General features: G+C 41.4%; 1 protein-coding gene across 1 annotated transcript in view; it reads left to right on the top strand.

Moving 5' to 3' along the window:
* The first annotated feature begins 7,611 nt into the window (after positions 1–7,611).
* The window catches only part of LOC106566198 (podocalyxin-like protein 2), a 30,500-nt gene continuing 25,057 nt past the window's right edge, over positions 7,612–13,054 (top strand). Inside the window, exon 1 of the mRNA XM_045692148.1 lies at positions 7,612–8,113. Coding sequence (XP_045548104.1) covers positions 8,083–8,113 — 31 coding nt within the window. The 5' untranslated portion in view covers positions 7,612–8,082. The remainder of the gene's footprint in view (positions 8,114–13,054) is intronic.

Below are 13,054 nucleotides of genomic sequence, written 5' to 3' on the forward strand. Positions count from 1 at the left end.
TGTGATGGCCACTCCAATACCTTGACTTTGTTGTCCTTAAGCCATTTTGCCACAACTTTGGAAGTATGCTTAGTTAGGGTCATTGTCCATTTGTAAGTCCCATTTGCGACCAAGCTTTAACTTCCTGACTGATGTCTTGATGTTGCTTTAACATATCCACATAATTTTACTTCTTCATGATGTCATCTATTTTGTGAAGGGCACCAGTCCCTTGTGCAGCAAAGCACCCCCACAACATGATGCTGCCACCCCTGTGCTTCACGGTTGGGATGGTGTTCTTCGGCTTGCAAGCCTCCCCCTTTTTCCTCCAAATATAACGATGGTCATTATGGCCAAACAGTTCTACAATCTTTGTCCCCATGTGCAGTTGCAAACTGTAGTCTGGCTGTTTTATGGTGGTTTTGGAGCAGTGGCTTCTTCCTTGTTGAGCGGCCTTTCAGGTTATGTCTATATTGGACTCGTTTTACTGTGGATATAGATACTTTTGTACCTGTTTCCTCCAGCATCTTCACAAGGTCCTTTGCTGTTATTCTGGGATTGATTTGCACTTTTCGCACTAAAGTACGTTCATCTCTAGGAGACAGAGCTCGTCTCCTTCCTGAGCGGTATGATGGCTGCGTGGTCCCTTGGTGTTTATACTTGCGTACTATTGTTTGTACAGATGAACGTGGTACCTTCAGGCATTTGGAAATTACTCCCAAGGATGAACCAGACTTGTGGAGGTCTACAGTTTTTTTCTGAGGTCGTGGCTGATTTCTTTTGATTTTCCCATGATGTCAAGCAAAGAGGCACTGAGTTGGAAGGTAGGCCTTGAAATACATCCACAGGTACACCTCCAATTGACTCAAATGATGTCAATTAGTCTATCAGAAGCTTCTAAAGCCATGACACAATTGTCTGGAATTTTCCAAGATGTTAAAAGACACAGTCAACTTAGTGTATGTAAACTTCTGACCTACTGGAATTGTGATTAGGTGAAATAATCTGTCTGTAAACAATTGTTGGAAAAATGACTTGTGTCATGCACAAAGTAGATGTCCTAACCGACTTGCCAAAACTATAGTTTGTAAACAAGAAATTTGTGGAGTGGTTGAAAAACGAGTTTTAATGACTCCAACCTAAGTGTATGTAAACTTCAGACTTCAACTGTATGTTTTGGGATTCATCCGATAACATTGTTTACCACAGTCACCATCTTCATTAAGTGCATTGATGACATCGTCAGTGCATTTGGAAAGTATTCGGATCCCCTTGACTTTTCCACATTTTGTTACGTTACAGCCTTATTCTAAAATGGACTAAATTGTTTTTTTCCCCTCAATCTATACACAATATCCCACAATGACAAAGCAAAAATAGGTTTTTTGAAATCTTTGCAAATGTATTAAAAATACAGAACTGAAATATAACATTTACATAAGTATTCAGACCCTATACTATACCCTAGTACTTTGTTGAAGCACCTTTGGCAGCGACTGCAGCACCGAGTATTCTTGGGTATGACGCTACAAGCTTGGCACACCTGTATTTGGGGAGTTTCTCCCATTCTTCTCTGCAGATCCTCAAGCTCTGTCAGGTTGGATGGGGAGTGTCGCTGCACATCTATTTTCAGGTCTCTCCAGAGATGTTCAAGTCCGGGCTCTGGCTGGGCCACTCAAGGACATTCAGAGACTCCTATGTTGTCTTGGCTGTGTTGTTGTCCTGTTGGAAGGTGAACCTTTTCCCTAGTCTGGGGTCCTGAACGCTCTGGAGCAGGTTTTCATCTAGGATCTCTCTGTACTTTGCTCCGTTCATCTTTCTCTCGACCCTGACTAGTCTCCCAGTCCCTTCTGCTGGAAAACATCCCCACAACATGATACTGCCACCACCATGCTTCACCGTAGGGATGGTGCCAGGTTTCCCCCACCATGCTTCACCGTAGGGATGGTGCCAGGTTTCCTCCACCATGCTTCACCGTAGGGATGGTGCCAGGTTTCCTCCAGACGTAACGCTTGGCATTCAGGACAAAGAGTTCAATCTTGGTTTCATCAGACCAGGGAATCTTGTTTCTCATGGTCTTAGTCCTTTTAGGTGCCTTTTGGAAAACTCCAAGCGGGCTGTCGTGTGCCTTTTACTGAGGAGTGGCTTCCGTCTGGCCACTCTACCATAAGTTTTCTCTTTGTCATTATGGGGTATTGCATGTAGATTGATGAGGGGGAAAAAAATGATATAATCCATTTTAGATTAAGGCTGTAACGTAACAAAATGTGGAAAAAGTCAACGGGGTCTGAATACTTCCTGAATGTACTACATGGCTACCTCAATTACCTGTCATTGGTATTTGCTGTGAAATGTATTCCTTGTGTCACTTTATTTTTTTTATTTTTTTTTACTTTGCTTTGTTAGAAAAGGACCCGTAAGTAAGTTTCACTCGTCTCACGGGTTGTTTATGACGCATGTGACAGATAAAAATGAGTTGATTTGATTTTGTCTCTACATCTCGTCTATCAGTGAATCAAACTCCTAGCCTGCTGTATATCTCAGCCTGGTCTCATTGACTAGACGTAACATTGTACATCTAGTCTATGACACTCAAATTAGTTTGACATGCTACGTTTACTTAACACAAATGAAAGGAGTGTGCATGTTCGAATCTCATCACGGACAACTTTAGCATTTGCGCTAGTTAGCAACTAAATACTATTTTTTTTCTACTTTGCATGTTTGCTAACCTTTCCCCTAACCTTAACCCTTCCCCTTCTCCTAACCTTAACCTTTTAGCTAACCCTTATCCTAAACCTTTAACCTCATGGGCTAGGTGGGACGCTTGCCCATAGATCTATGGAGGATCCCTGATTGTGATAAATATATATGTATTCCACAGTAAATCTCTCTGTTGCAGTCCAACTTCCTGTGTAGCCATTTGTTACTCCTTGTGTTATATAGCAGCCCTTTGCAGGGAAAGCATGTGGTTCTCTGCTCTCCTGCTGAGCTCTGGAAGGGGCAATGTTGTTAACCATCTGGTCTGGACCTAAGCAACCACATCCTTCAAATGTGCACTGCACTCACAGGCACTGCACCACACTGGGCATTGACTGGCAATTCTAGTGTGTGTGTGTCAGCTACTTTGTTATCTCTGTCTTAGGATTTCCAACATCGTCTTCTTCATGGAGGTCAATAGAATGATTAAAGACTATTCTCTGCTCTCAGTAGTTTCCAGGATGCTGCTGTAGGTGCACTCACAATCACTGAACCGCACCAGACATCCTTCACAATCACTGCACCAGACATCCTTCACATCCTTCACAATCACTGCACCGCACATCCTTCACAATCACTACACCGCACATCCTTCACAATCACTGCATCACATTTTTACATTTTAGTCATTTAGCAGACGCTCCTATCCAGAGCGACTTACAGTAATGAATGCATACATTTCATACATTTTTTCCCCCCATACTGGTCCCCCGTGGGAATCGAACCCACAACCCTGGCGTTGCAAACACCATGCTCTACCAACTGAGCCACACGGGATCCATGGACATCCTTCACAATCACTGCATCACATCGGACATCCTTCACAATCACTGCATCACATCGGACATCCTTCACAATCACTGCATCACATCGGACATCCTTCACAATCACTGCATCGCATCGGACATCCTTCACATCCTTCACAATCACTGCATCGCATTGGACAACCTTCACAATCACTGCATCGCATCGGACATCCTTCACATCCTTCACAATCACTGCATCGCATTGGACATCCTTCACAATCACTGCATCGCATTGGACATCCTTCACAATCACTGCATCGCATTGGACATCCTTCACAATCACTGTATTACATTGGACTTGATATTGATTGTTTGATTCTTCATCTTTGACCCAAGTCATTTGCATCTTTAGCCAGTGGTGTATGTGCACAATGATAATGTACACACACAAGCACTTTAGCTGATTGTTCTGAAGAGTTATCTCAGGACTTCCACTGTCGTCTTCTATCTCCTTCTCCTACCCAATCAGAAGGGCGATGTACATCTGATGGAGGTCAATACCATGATGAATGTTTATTCAACCAGCCGAGAATACTGTCCAGAATGCTGCTGGGATGATAGGAGAATGGGCAACAGACAGAGGCTAGTGGACTTTGCAGCGTTGCATAGGCAGGTAGCGAGCTTTAAGGGTAGATAGTATGATCATTTTTACATTTTAGTCATTTAGCAGACGCTCTTATCCAGAGCGACTTACAGTAGTGAATGCATACATTTCATTTCATACTTAAAAAAATAAAAATCCTACTGGCCCCCCGTGGGAATCGAACCCACAACCCTGGCGTTGCAAACACCATGCTCTACCAACTGAGCCACAGGGAAGGCTAATGATAGTCCCATGATAGTGATAAATGATAAATGATAGTCCCATGATGACCCTAACTCTTCACGACCCTAACTCAATCACTGCATCACACCACACTGGACATTGACTGTATGACTCTACATAATTATCTTTAGCCAAAGCGTAGGTACATACACTACCGGTCAATAGTTTTAGAACACCTACTCATTCAAGGGTTTTTCTTAATTTTTTACTATTTTCTACATTGTAGAATAATAGTGAAGACATCAAAACTATGAAATAACACATATGGAATCATGTAGGAACAAAAAAAAAAGTGTTAAACAAATCAAAATAGATTTTATATTTGAGATTCTTCAAATAACCACCCTTTGCCTTGATGACAGCTTTGCGCACTCTTGGCATTCTCTCAACCAGCTTCACCTGGAATGCTTTCCCAACAGTCTTGAAGGTGTTCAAACATATGCTGAGCACTTGTTGGCTGCTTTTCCTTCACACTACGTTCAGACTCATCCCAAACCATCTCAATTTGATTGAAGTTGGTTGATTGTGGAGGCCAGGTCATCTGATGCAGCACTCCATCACTCTCCTTCTTGGTCAAATAGCCCTTACACAGCCTGGAGGTGTGTTGGGTCATTGTCCTGTTGAAAAACAAATGATAGTCCCACTAAGCCCAAACCCGATGGGATGGTGTATCACTGCAGTATGCTGTAATAGCCATGCTGGTTAAGTGTGCCATGAATTCTAAATAGATGACAGACAGTGTCACCAGCAAAACACCCCCACATCATAACACCTCCTCCTCCATGCTTTACAGTGGGAAATAAACATGCAGAGATCATCCGTTCACCCACACCGCGTCTAACAAAGAAACAGCGGTTGGAACCAAACATCTCCAATTTGGACTCGAGACTCCGGACTTCATTGCTCGTGTTTCATGGCCCAAGCAAGTCTTCTTCTTATTGGTGTCCATTAGTAGTGGTTTCTTTGCAGCAATTCGACCATGAAGGCCTGATTCACGCAGTCTTCTCTGAACAGTTGATGTTGAGATGTGTCTGTTACTTAAACTCTGTGAAGAATTTATTTGGCCTGTAATTTCTGTGGCTGGTAACTCTAATGAACTTATCCTCTGCAGCAGACGTAACTCTGGGTCTTCCATTCCTGTGGCGGTCCTCATTAGAGCACGTTTCATAGCGCCTGATGATTTTTGCAACTGCACTTGAAGAAACTTTCAAAGTTCCTGACATTTTTCTCTTTGGTTATTTGAGCTGTTCTTGCCATAATATGGACTTGGACCAAATAGTGCTATCTTCTATTTTACCTTTATTTAACTAGGCAAGTCAGTTAACCTCTATGGGCTAGGTGGGACGCTTGCGTCCCACCTACGTAACAGCCACTGCCAGCCTGTGGCGCGATTTTCAAAACCTTAAAAATCCTATTACTTCAATTTCTCAAACATATGACTATTTTACAGCCATTTAAAGACAAGACTCTCGTTAATCTAACCACACTGTCCGATTTCAAAAAGGCTTTACAACGAAAGCAAAACATTAGATTATGTCAGCAGAGTACCAAGCCAGAAATAATCAGACACCCATTTTTCAAGCCAGCATATAATGTCACCAAAACCCAGAAGACAGCTAAATGCAGCACTCACCTTTGATGATCTTCATCAGATGACAACCCTAGGACATTATGTTATACAATACATGCATGTTTTGTTCAATCAAGTTCATATTTATATCAAAAACCAGCTTTTTACATTAGCATGTGACGTTCAGAACTAGCATACCCCCGCAAACTTCCGGGAATTCGCTAACATTTTACTAAATTACTCACGATAAACGTTCACAAAAAGCATAACAATTATTTTAAGAATTATAGATACAGACCTCCTCTATGCACTCGATATGTCCGATTTTAAAATAGCTTTTTGGTGAAAGCACATTTTGCAATATTCTAAGTACATAGCCCAGGCATCACGGGCTCGCTTATTTAGACACCCGGCAAGTTTAGCACTCACCAATATCAGATTTACTATTATAAAAGTTTGATTACCTTTTGTTGTCTTCGTCAGAATGCACACCCAGGACTGCTACTTCAATAACAAATGTTGGTTTGGTCCAAAATAATCCATTGTTATATCCGAATAGCGGCGTTTTGTTCGTGCGTTCCAGACACTATCCGAAATAGTAAAGAAGTGTCGCGCGCATGGCGCAATTCGTGACAATAAAATTCTAAATATTCCATTACCGTACTTCGAAGCATGTCAACCGCTGTTTAAAATCAATTTTTACGACATTTTTCTCGTAGAAAAGCGATAATATTCCAACAGGTAATCTCCTTTTCGGCAAACAGAGGAAAAAATCCCAAAGGCGGGGGCAGTCGGGGTCACGCGCATAAGCCCAGTGTCCCTTGATCGGCCACTTGAGAAAGGCGATAATGTGTTTCAGCCTGGGGCTGGAATGACGACATTCTGTTTTTTCCCGGGCTCTGAGCGCCTATGGACGACGTGGGAAGTGTCACGTTAGAGCAGAGATCCTTAGTAAATGATAGAGATGGAAAAGAAGTTCAAGAAATGGTCAGACAGGCCACTTCCTGTAAAGGAATCTCTCAGGTTTTGACCTGCCATTTGAGTTCTGTTATACTCACAGACACCATTCAAACAGTTTTAGAAAATTTAGGGTGTTTTCTATCCATATGTAATAAGTATATGCATATTCTAGTTACTGGGTAGGAGTGGTAACCAGATTAAATCGGGTATGTTTTTTATCCAGCCGTGTCAATACTGCCCCCTAGCCCTAACAGGTTAACCTAACTCCTAACCTTAACCCCTAGAGCTAGCTAACGTTAGCATTAGCCACCTAGCTAACGTTAGCTACAACAAATCTGTGGATGTCCGTCATGGTATATGTTATGAATTTGCAAATTCATAACATTTTACGAAATTGAATTTGTAACATTGTAGGAATTGTACATTCGTAACATATCATACCATGATGGACATCCACAAGTTAATACGAAAATTTAACATGTCATACTAAATAGGGTGTCTCGGATTTACTAAAAGAATAATACGATATGCTCTGAGACCAGGTTGCATCTCTACAGCTCTTTTATCAGAAAACCCAAATTGTGGGTGTGTGGTGTACAATTGGTAGAATACATAAAGGCCTGTTCTTCTAGTTTAAATTAATCACTGCACCCGTGCTATCATTTACACGAAAGAATGTGACTGTCAACATTTCATTCAGACGAGAGGGTTTACCTCTTAAGTGTCATTGTTTACATTATGTGACATACTCTGACGGGTGCGTATGCCCGCACAGACAGGCGTTGTCATGTGCCGCGTTCAAGACAACTCGGAAATTTCCGACTTGCACACTCGTTGAAGAAACATGGTGCCGGAGCTTCAACACTTGGAAAATATCAAAATAGACCAATAACGTACATACATTTTTAACTTCGGAGATACCGAGTTTCCGAGTTGTCTTGAAAGCACCATATTAGCAGCATCTGTCAGTGCGAGCCTGTCTCCACACACACACACACACACAGCGCTGAGAGAGATGCAGATAATCGTGAACCGGAGTATCCAAGTTCAGACGCTTATTACGTTTAGCGTTTCCCTTAACCAGCCAGTATGCGATGAGGCGCGTTCTCTCTGCCCGCTACAGCTGAAAACCAACGAGTAATAACACTTCTAAATAGTCTGGAATTGTTTTCGCTGCAGTCATGGCAGGCCTGCGTCGCCCGCTTTTATTCGGTAAGTCTTGTTTTTATTATGGCAGGTCTGCGCCGCTACAGTAGTCTAGTTACTGTTATTGGTGTCGCATTATAGCCCAAATCAACGTAAACTACGCGCTCAATCTCTTTTCAATTGAAACATTGCTTGGTTGTTGAAACATTGATACAAAAAAAAAATGGTATCATTTGTAATTGTTTAAATGATGGTTATTCGTGTTTTCGACCAGGATCCTTTCTACTATGAATTATCAACTAAAAAAGCTCAACGTGTCTCACTGAGTGTGTTTCTGCAGCAATCATAAATCACACGCCGTGTTTTCTCATGCAATATTCACAGATGCATAACATTGTCATCATCATTCTGTTGCTCAACAAAGGAGGGCCTGGACGTATCCAAAGAAAATCCATGTAGTTATGGTCTGTTATCTCCTACTTGATATCTTCTACACCCTAATAGAAGATAATATTAAATGTGACTCATTTGTGAGGCTTATTATAAAAGTGGACCCACTGATTTGGTGCAGTAGTGATTTCAAGTAGACCTGTGTTTAAACATGAAACCAGTGTGTTTAAAAAAAAATAATATATATATATATATATATATATTGTTTTTCTTTTTGTTAATCTGGCGTCATGAGATCATTTAGATTTAAAATAGATTTAATGTCAAAAACAATAAATATTATAGTTTACAGTACAGTACTGTTTTGCCTGTTTCTGTGTAGTACAGTACACAGCCTATAGAAAGAAGTCTGTCCTCAGACAGTCGAGAAGCAACACCAAACTCACGAGGAGCTGGATTGTATAGATCTAGAATTGATGATCTAAGGAAGCCCAGTTATGTGTAGGCTTTATTAATGAAGTTATGGTGGTGCGCTCCTACAGGCTAGTCATTATACTGGACACGACGAGCACAGCACAGTCAAACCTGGTTGGAGATTATCATCCCATTATTATCCCATTACTAGACAGTACACACATTTATCTTCACAGTACACACATTTATCTTCACAGTCTTATGGAACAGTTGTTTTCCTTCTGAGTTAACAAGTGACTTACCACTCAACCCCTCAACCCATAGTTTAATTGTAGTGACACTGTACTTGACAGATATTGATTGCATGGAACATTGTAAACCATCAGAACAGAGGCCACTAATTAGTGTTGCCACTCAGTGCTATAGCCAACTTATTGTATTGTTTGGTTCAATGAAAACAGTAGTCAGAGGAGTTGGCCTACTGGTATGGAACCAGGCTCCATCATTTCTCTATATCATTTCACCTCATCCAGACTCGGGACAATCATTTGCCAACTTCATCATTTTTTTAATGAGGGGATTGTATTATTTGCTGTCCTATTTCCATGACAGCCAATGAGAATATTACCTTGTTGCTCTATTGGTCCAGTGCTGACATTTACAGTAGTGCTGATATTTACAGTAGGGCTGACATTTACAGTAATGCTGACATCTACAGTAGTGCTGATATTTACAGTAGGGCTGACATTTACAGTAATGCTGACATCTACAGTAGTGCTGATATTTACAGTAGTGCTGACATTTACAGTAGTGCTGACATTTACAGTAGTGCTGACATCTACAGTAGTGCTGATATTTACAGTAGGGCTGACATTTACAGTAATGCTGACATCTACAGTGGTGCTGATATTTACAGTAGTGCTGACATTTACAGTAGTGCTGACATTTACAGTAGTGCTGACATTTACAGTAGTGCTGACATCTGTTTTAAGCACTATGCAGGCACAGAAGAACAAGGACAGCACTTCGGTACAGTAGCCTATAGGTTTCTCTGAAACTTCCCTCCCTCCACTGGCTCTGTAAAATGTGTTTACTTCAACACAATACTTTCCACTGCATTGGCTGGCTGGCTCACGACATCAGGAAGGATTCAATATCCAACACCGTGATTGTTTCTCAGTGACTATATTCTCAAAGATTATTATATTATTATATTACAGTGCATTTGGAAAGTATTCAGACCCCTTGACTTTCCCCCCCCCAATTTTTTTTTTTACATTACAGCCTTATTCTAAAATGGATTCAATTGTTTTTTTCAATTGTTTTTTTCTTCAGTATCACACTACACACAATACCCCAAAATGAAAAAGCAAAAACAGGTTTGACATTTTAGCAATAGTCCAAACATAAAAAAAATAAATATATATATCACATTTAAATAAGTATTCAGACCCTTTACTCAGTACTTTGTTGAAGCACCTTTGGCAGCGATTACAGCCTCGAGTCTTCTTGGGTATGACGCTACAAGCTTCGGCACACCTGTATTTGGGGAGTTTCTCCCATTCTTCTCTGTAGATCCTCTCAAGCTCTGTCAGGTTGGATGGGGAGCGTTGCTGCACAGCTATTTTCAGGTCTCTCCAGAGATGTTCGATCGGGTTCAAGTCCGGGGTCTGGCTGGGCCACTCAAGGTCATTCCGAAACTTGTCCTGAAGCCACTCCTGTGTTCTTGGCTGTGTGCTTAGGGTCGCTCTCTTGTTGGAAAGTGAACCTTTGCCCCAGTCTGAGGTCCTGAGTGCTCTGGAGCAGGTTTTCATCAAGGATCTCTCTGTACTTGCTCTGTTCATCTTTCCCTCGATCCTGACTAGTCTCCCAGTCCCTGCCACTGAAAAAACATTCCCACAGCATGATGCTGCCACCACCATGCTTCACCATAGGGATGGTGCCAGGTTTCCTCCAGATGTGATGCTTCGGCTTTCAGGCCAAAGAGTTCAATCTTGGTTTCATCAGACCAGAGAATCTTGTTTCTCATGGTCTGAGTCCTTTAGGTGCCTTTTGGCAAACTCCAAGCGGGCTGTCATGTGCCTTTTACTGAGGAGTGGCTTCTGTCTGGCCACTCTACCATAAAGGCCTGATTGGTGGAGTGCTGCAGAGATGGTTGTCCTTCTGGAAGGTTCTCCCATCTCCACAGAGGAACTCTAGAGCTCTGTCAGAGTGACCATCGGGTTCTTGGTCACCTCCCTGACCAAGGCCCTTCTCCCCCGATTGCTCAGTTTGGCCGGGCGGCCAGCTCTAGGAAGAGTCTTGGTGGTTCCAAACAAAATGATGGGGGCCACTAGGTTGTAATCTTGGGGACTTTTAATGCTGCAGAAATGTTTTGGTACCCTTCCCCAGATCTGTACCTCGACACAATCTTGTCTCAGAGCTCTACGGACAATTCCTTCGACTTGCTGGCTTGGGTTTTACTCTGACATGCACTGTCAACTGTGGGACCTTATATAGACAGGTGTGTTCCTTTCCAAATCATGTCCAATCAATTTACCACAGGTGGACTCCAATCAAGTTGTAGAAACATCTCAAGGATGATCAATGGAAACAAGATGCACCTGAGTTAAATTGCAAGTCTCTTAGCAAAGGGTCTGAATACTTATGTAAATATGGTATTTAAAAAAAATAATTTTTAAACCTGTTTTCTCTTTGTCATTATGGGGTATTGTGATGTCATTATGGGGTATTGTGATGTCATTATGGGGTAGTTATTGTGTGTGGATGTATGAGGAAAAACATTGATTAAATCAATTTTAGAAGAAGGATGTAACATATCAAAATGTGGAAAAATTCAAGGAGTCTGAACATTTTCCAAATGAACTGTATACACATATGAACTTGGTAATCTCAGCCTGTACACTTTCAACAGTTTTCTGCTGTGAGAAATGTACACTGTAGGCAGCCAGAGAACAGGCACTATACATTTCACTACTACCCACAGCTAAAGCTACCTGGCTGCCTACGCAGTGCTGTAAAGTCAGCCTCCCTCCCTCTGGCTATAGCCCTGCCATCCTCCTACAGGACACAGCATCATCCTGGAACCCATTCAAAGCAGCTAGAGTAGTCATTCATCATACTATTGACCCTCATGAATGTACTTAGCAGGACAGGTAAGTGATTGATTACTGATGTAGAATGATATTTAATTTATTTATTTAACCTTTATTTAACCAGGTAGGCAAGTTGAGAACAAGTTGTCATTTACAACTGCGACCTGGCCAAGATAAAGCAAAGCAGTTCGACAACATACAACAACACAGAGTTACACATGGAGTAAAAACAAACATACAGTCAATAATACAGTAGAAAAATAAGTCTATATACAATGTGAGCAAATGAGGTGAGATAAGGGAGGTAAAGGCAATAAATAGGCCATGGTGGCTATGATATGATATGGATATAATGAGATAGAGAGCTCTATAAAGATGAAGCAGCCTGAAGCACTTGTGTGAATCACACACACAGAGTATATACTACCGGTCAAAAGTTTTAGAACACTTACTCATTCAAGGGTTTTTCTTTATTTTTACTATTTTCTAAATTGTAGAATAATAGTGAAGACATCAAAAAATATGAAATAACACATATGGAATCATGTAGTAACCAAAAAAGTGTTAAAGAAATGACATTCTTCAAATAGCCACCCTTTGCCTTGATGACAGCTTTGCACACTCTTGGCATTCTCTCAACCAGCTTCACGAGGTAGTCACCTGGAATGCATTTCAATTAACAGGTGAGCCTTCTTAAAAGTTAATTTGTGGAATTTATTTTCTTCTTAATGTGTTTGAGCCAATCAGTTGGGTTGTGACAAGGTAGGGGGGTATATAGGGGCGGCAGCGTAGCCTAGTGGTTAGAGCGTTGGACTAGTAACTGAAAGGTTGCAAGATCGAATCCCCGAGCTGACAAGGTACAAATCTGTCGTTCTGCCCCTGAACAAGGCAGTTAACCCACTGTTCCTAGGCTGTCATTGAAAATAAGAATTTGTTCTTAGTTAACCTGTTAGGGCTAGGGGGCAGTATTGACACGGCTGGATAAAAAACATACCCGATTTAATCTGGTTACCACTCCTACCCAGTAACTAGAATATGCATATACTTATTACATATGGATAGAAAACACCCTAAATTTTCTAAAACTGTTTGAATGGTGTCTGTGAGT

This window comes from Salmo salar, chromosome ssa12, assembly GCF_905237065.1.
Source record: "Salmo salar chromosome ssa12, Ssal_v3.1, whole genome shotgun sequence".
NCBI classification, from domain to species: domain Eukaryota; kingdom Metazoa; phylum Chordata; class Actinopteri; order Salmoniformes; family Salmonidae; genus Salmo; species Salmo salar.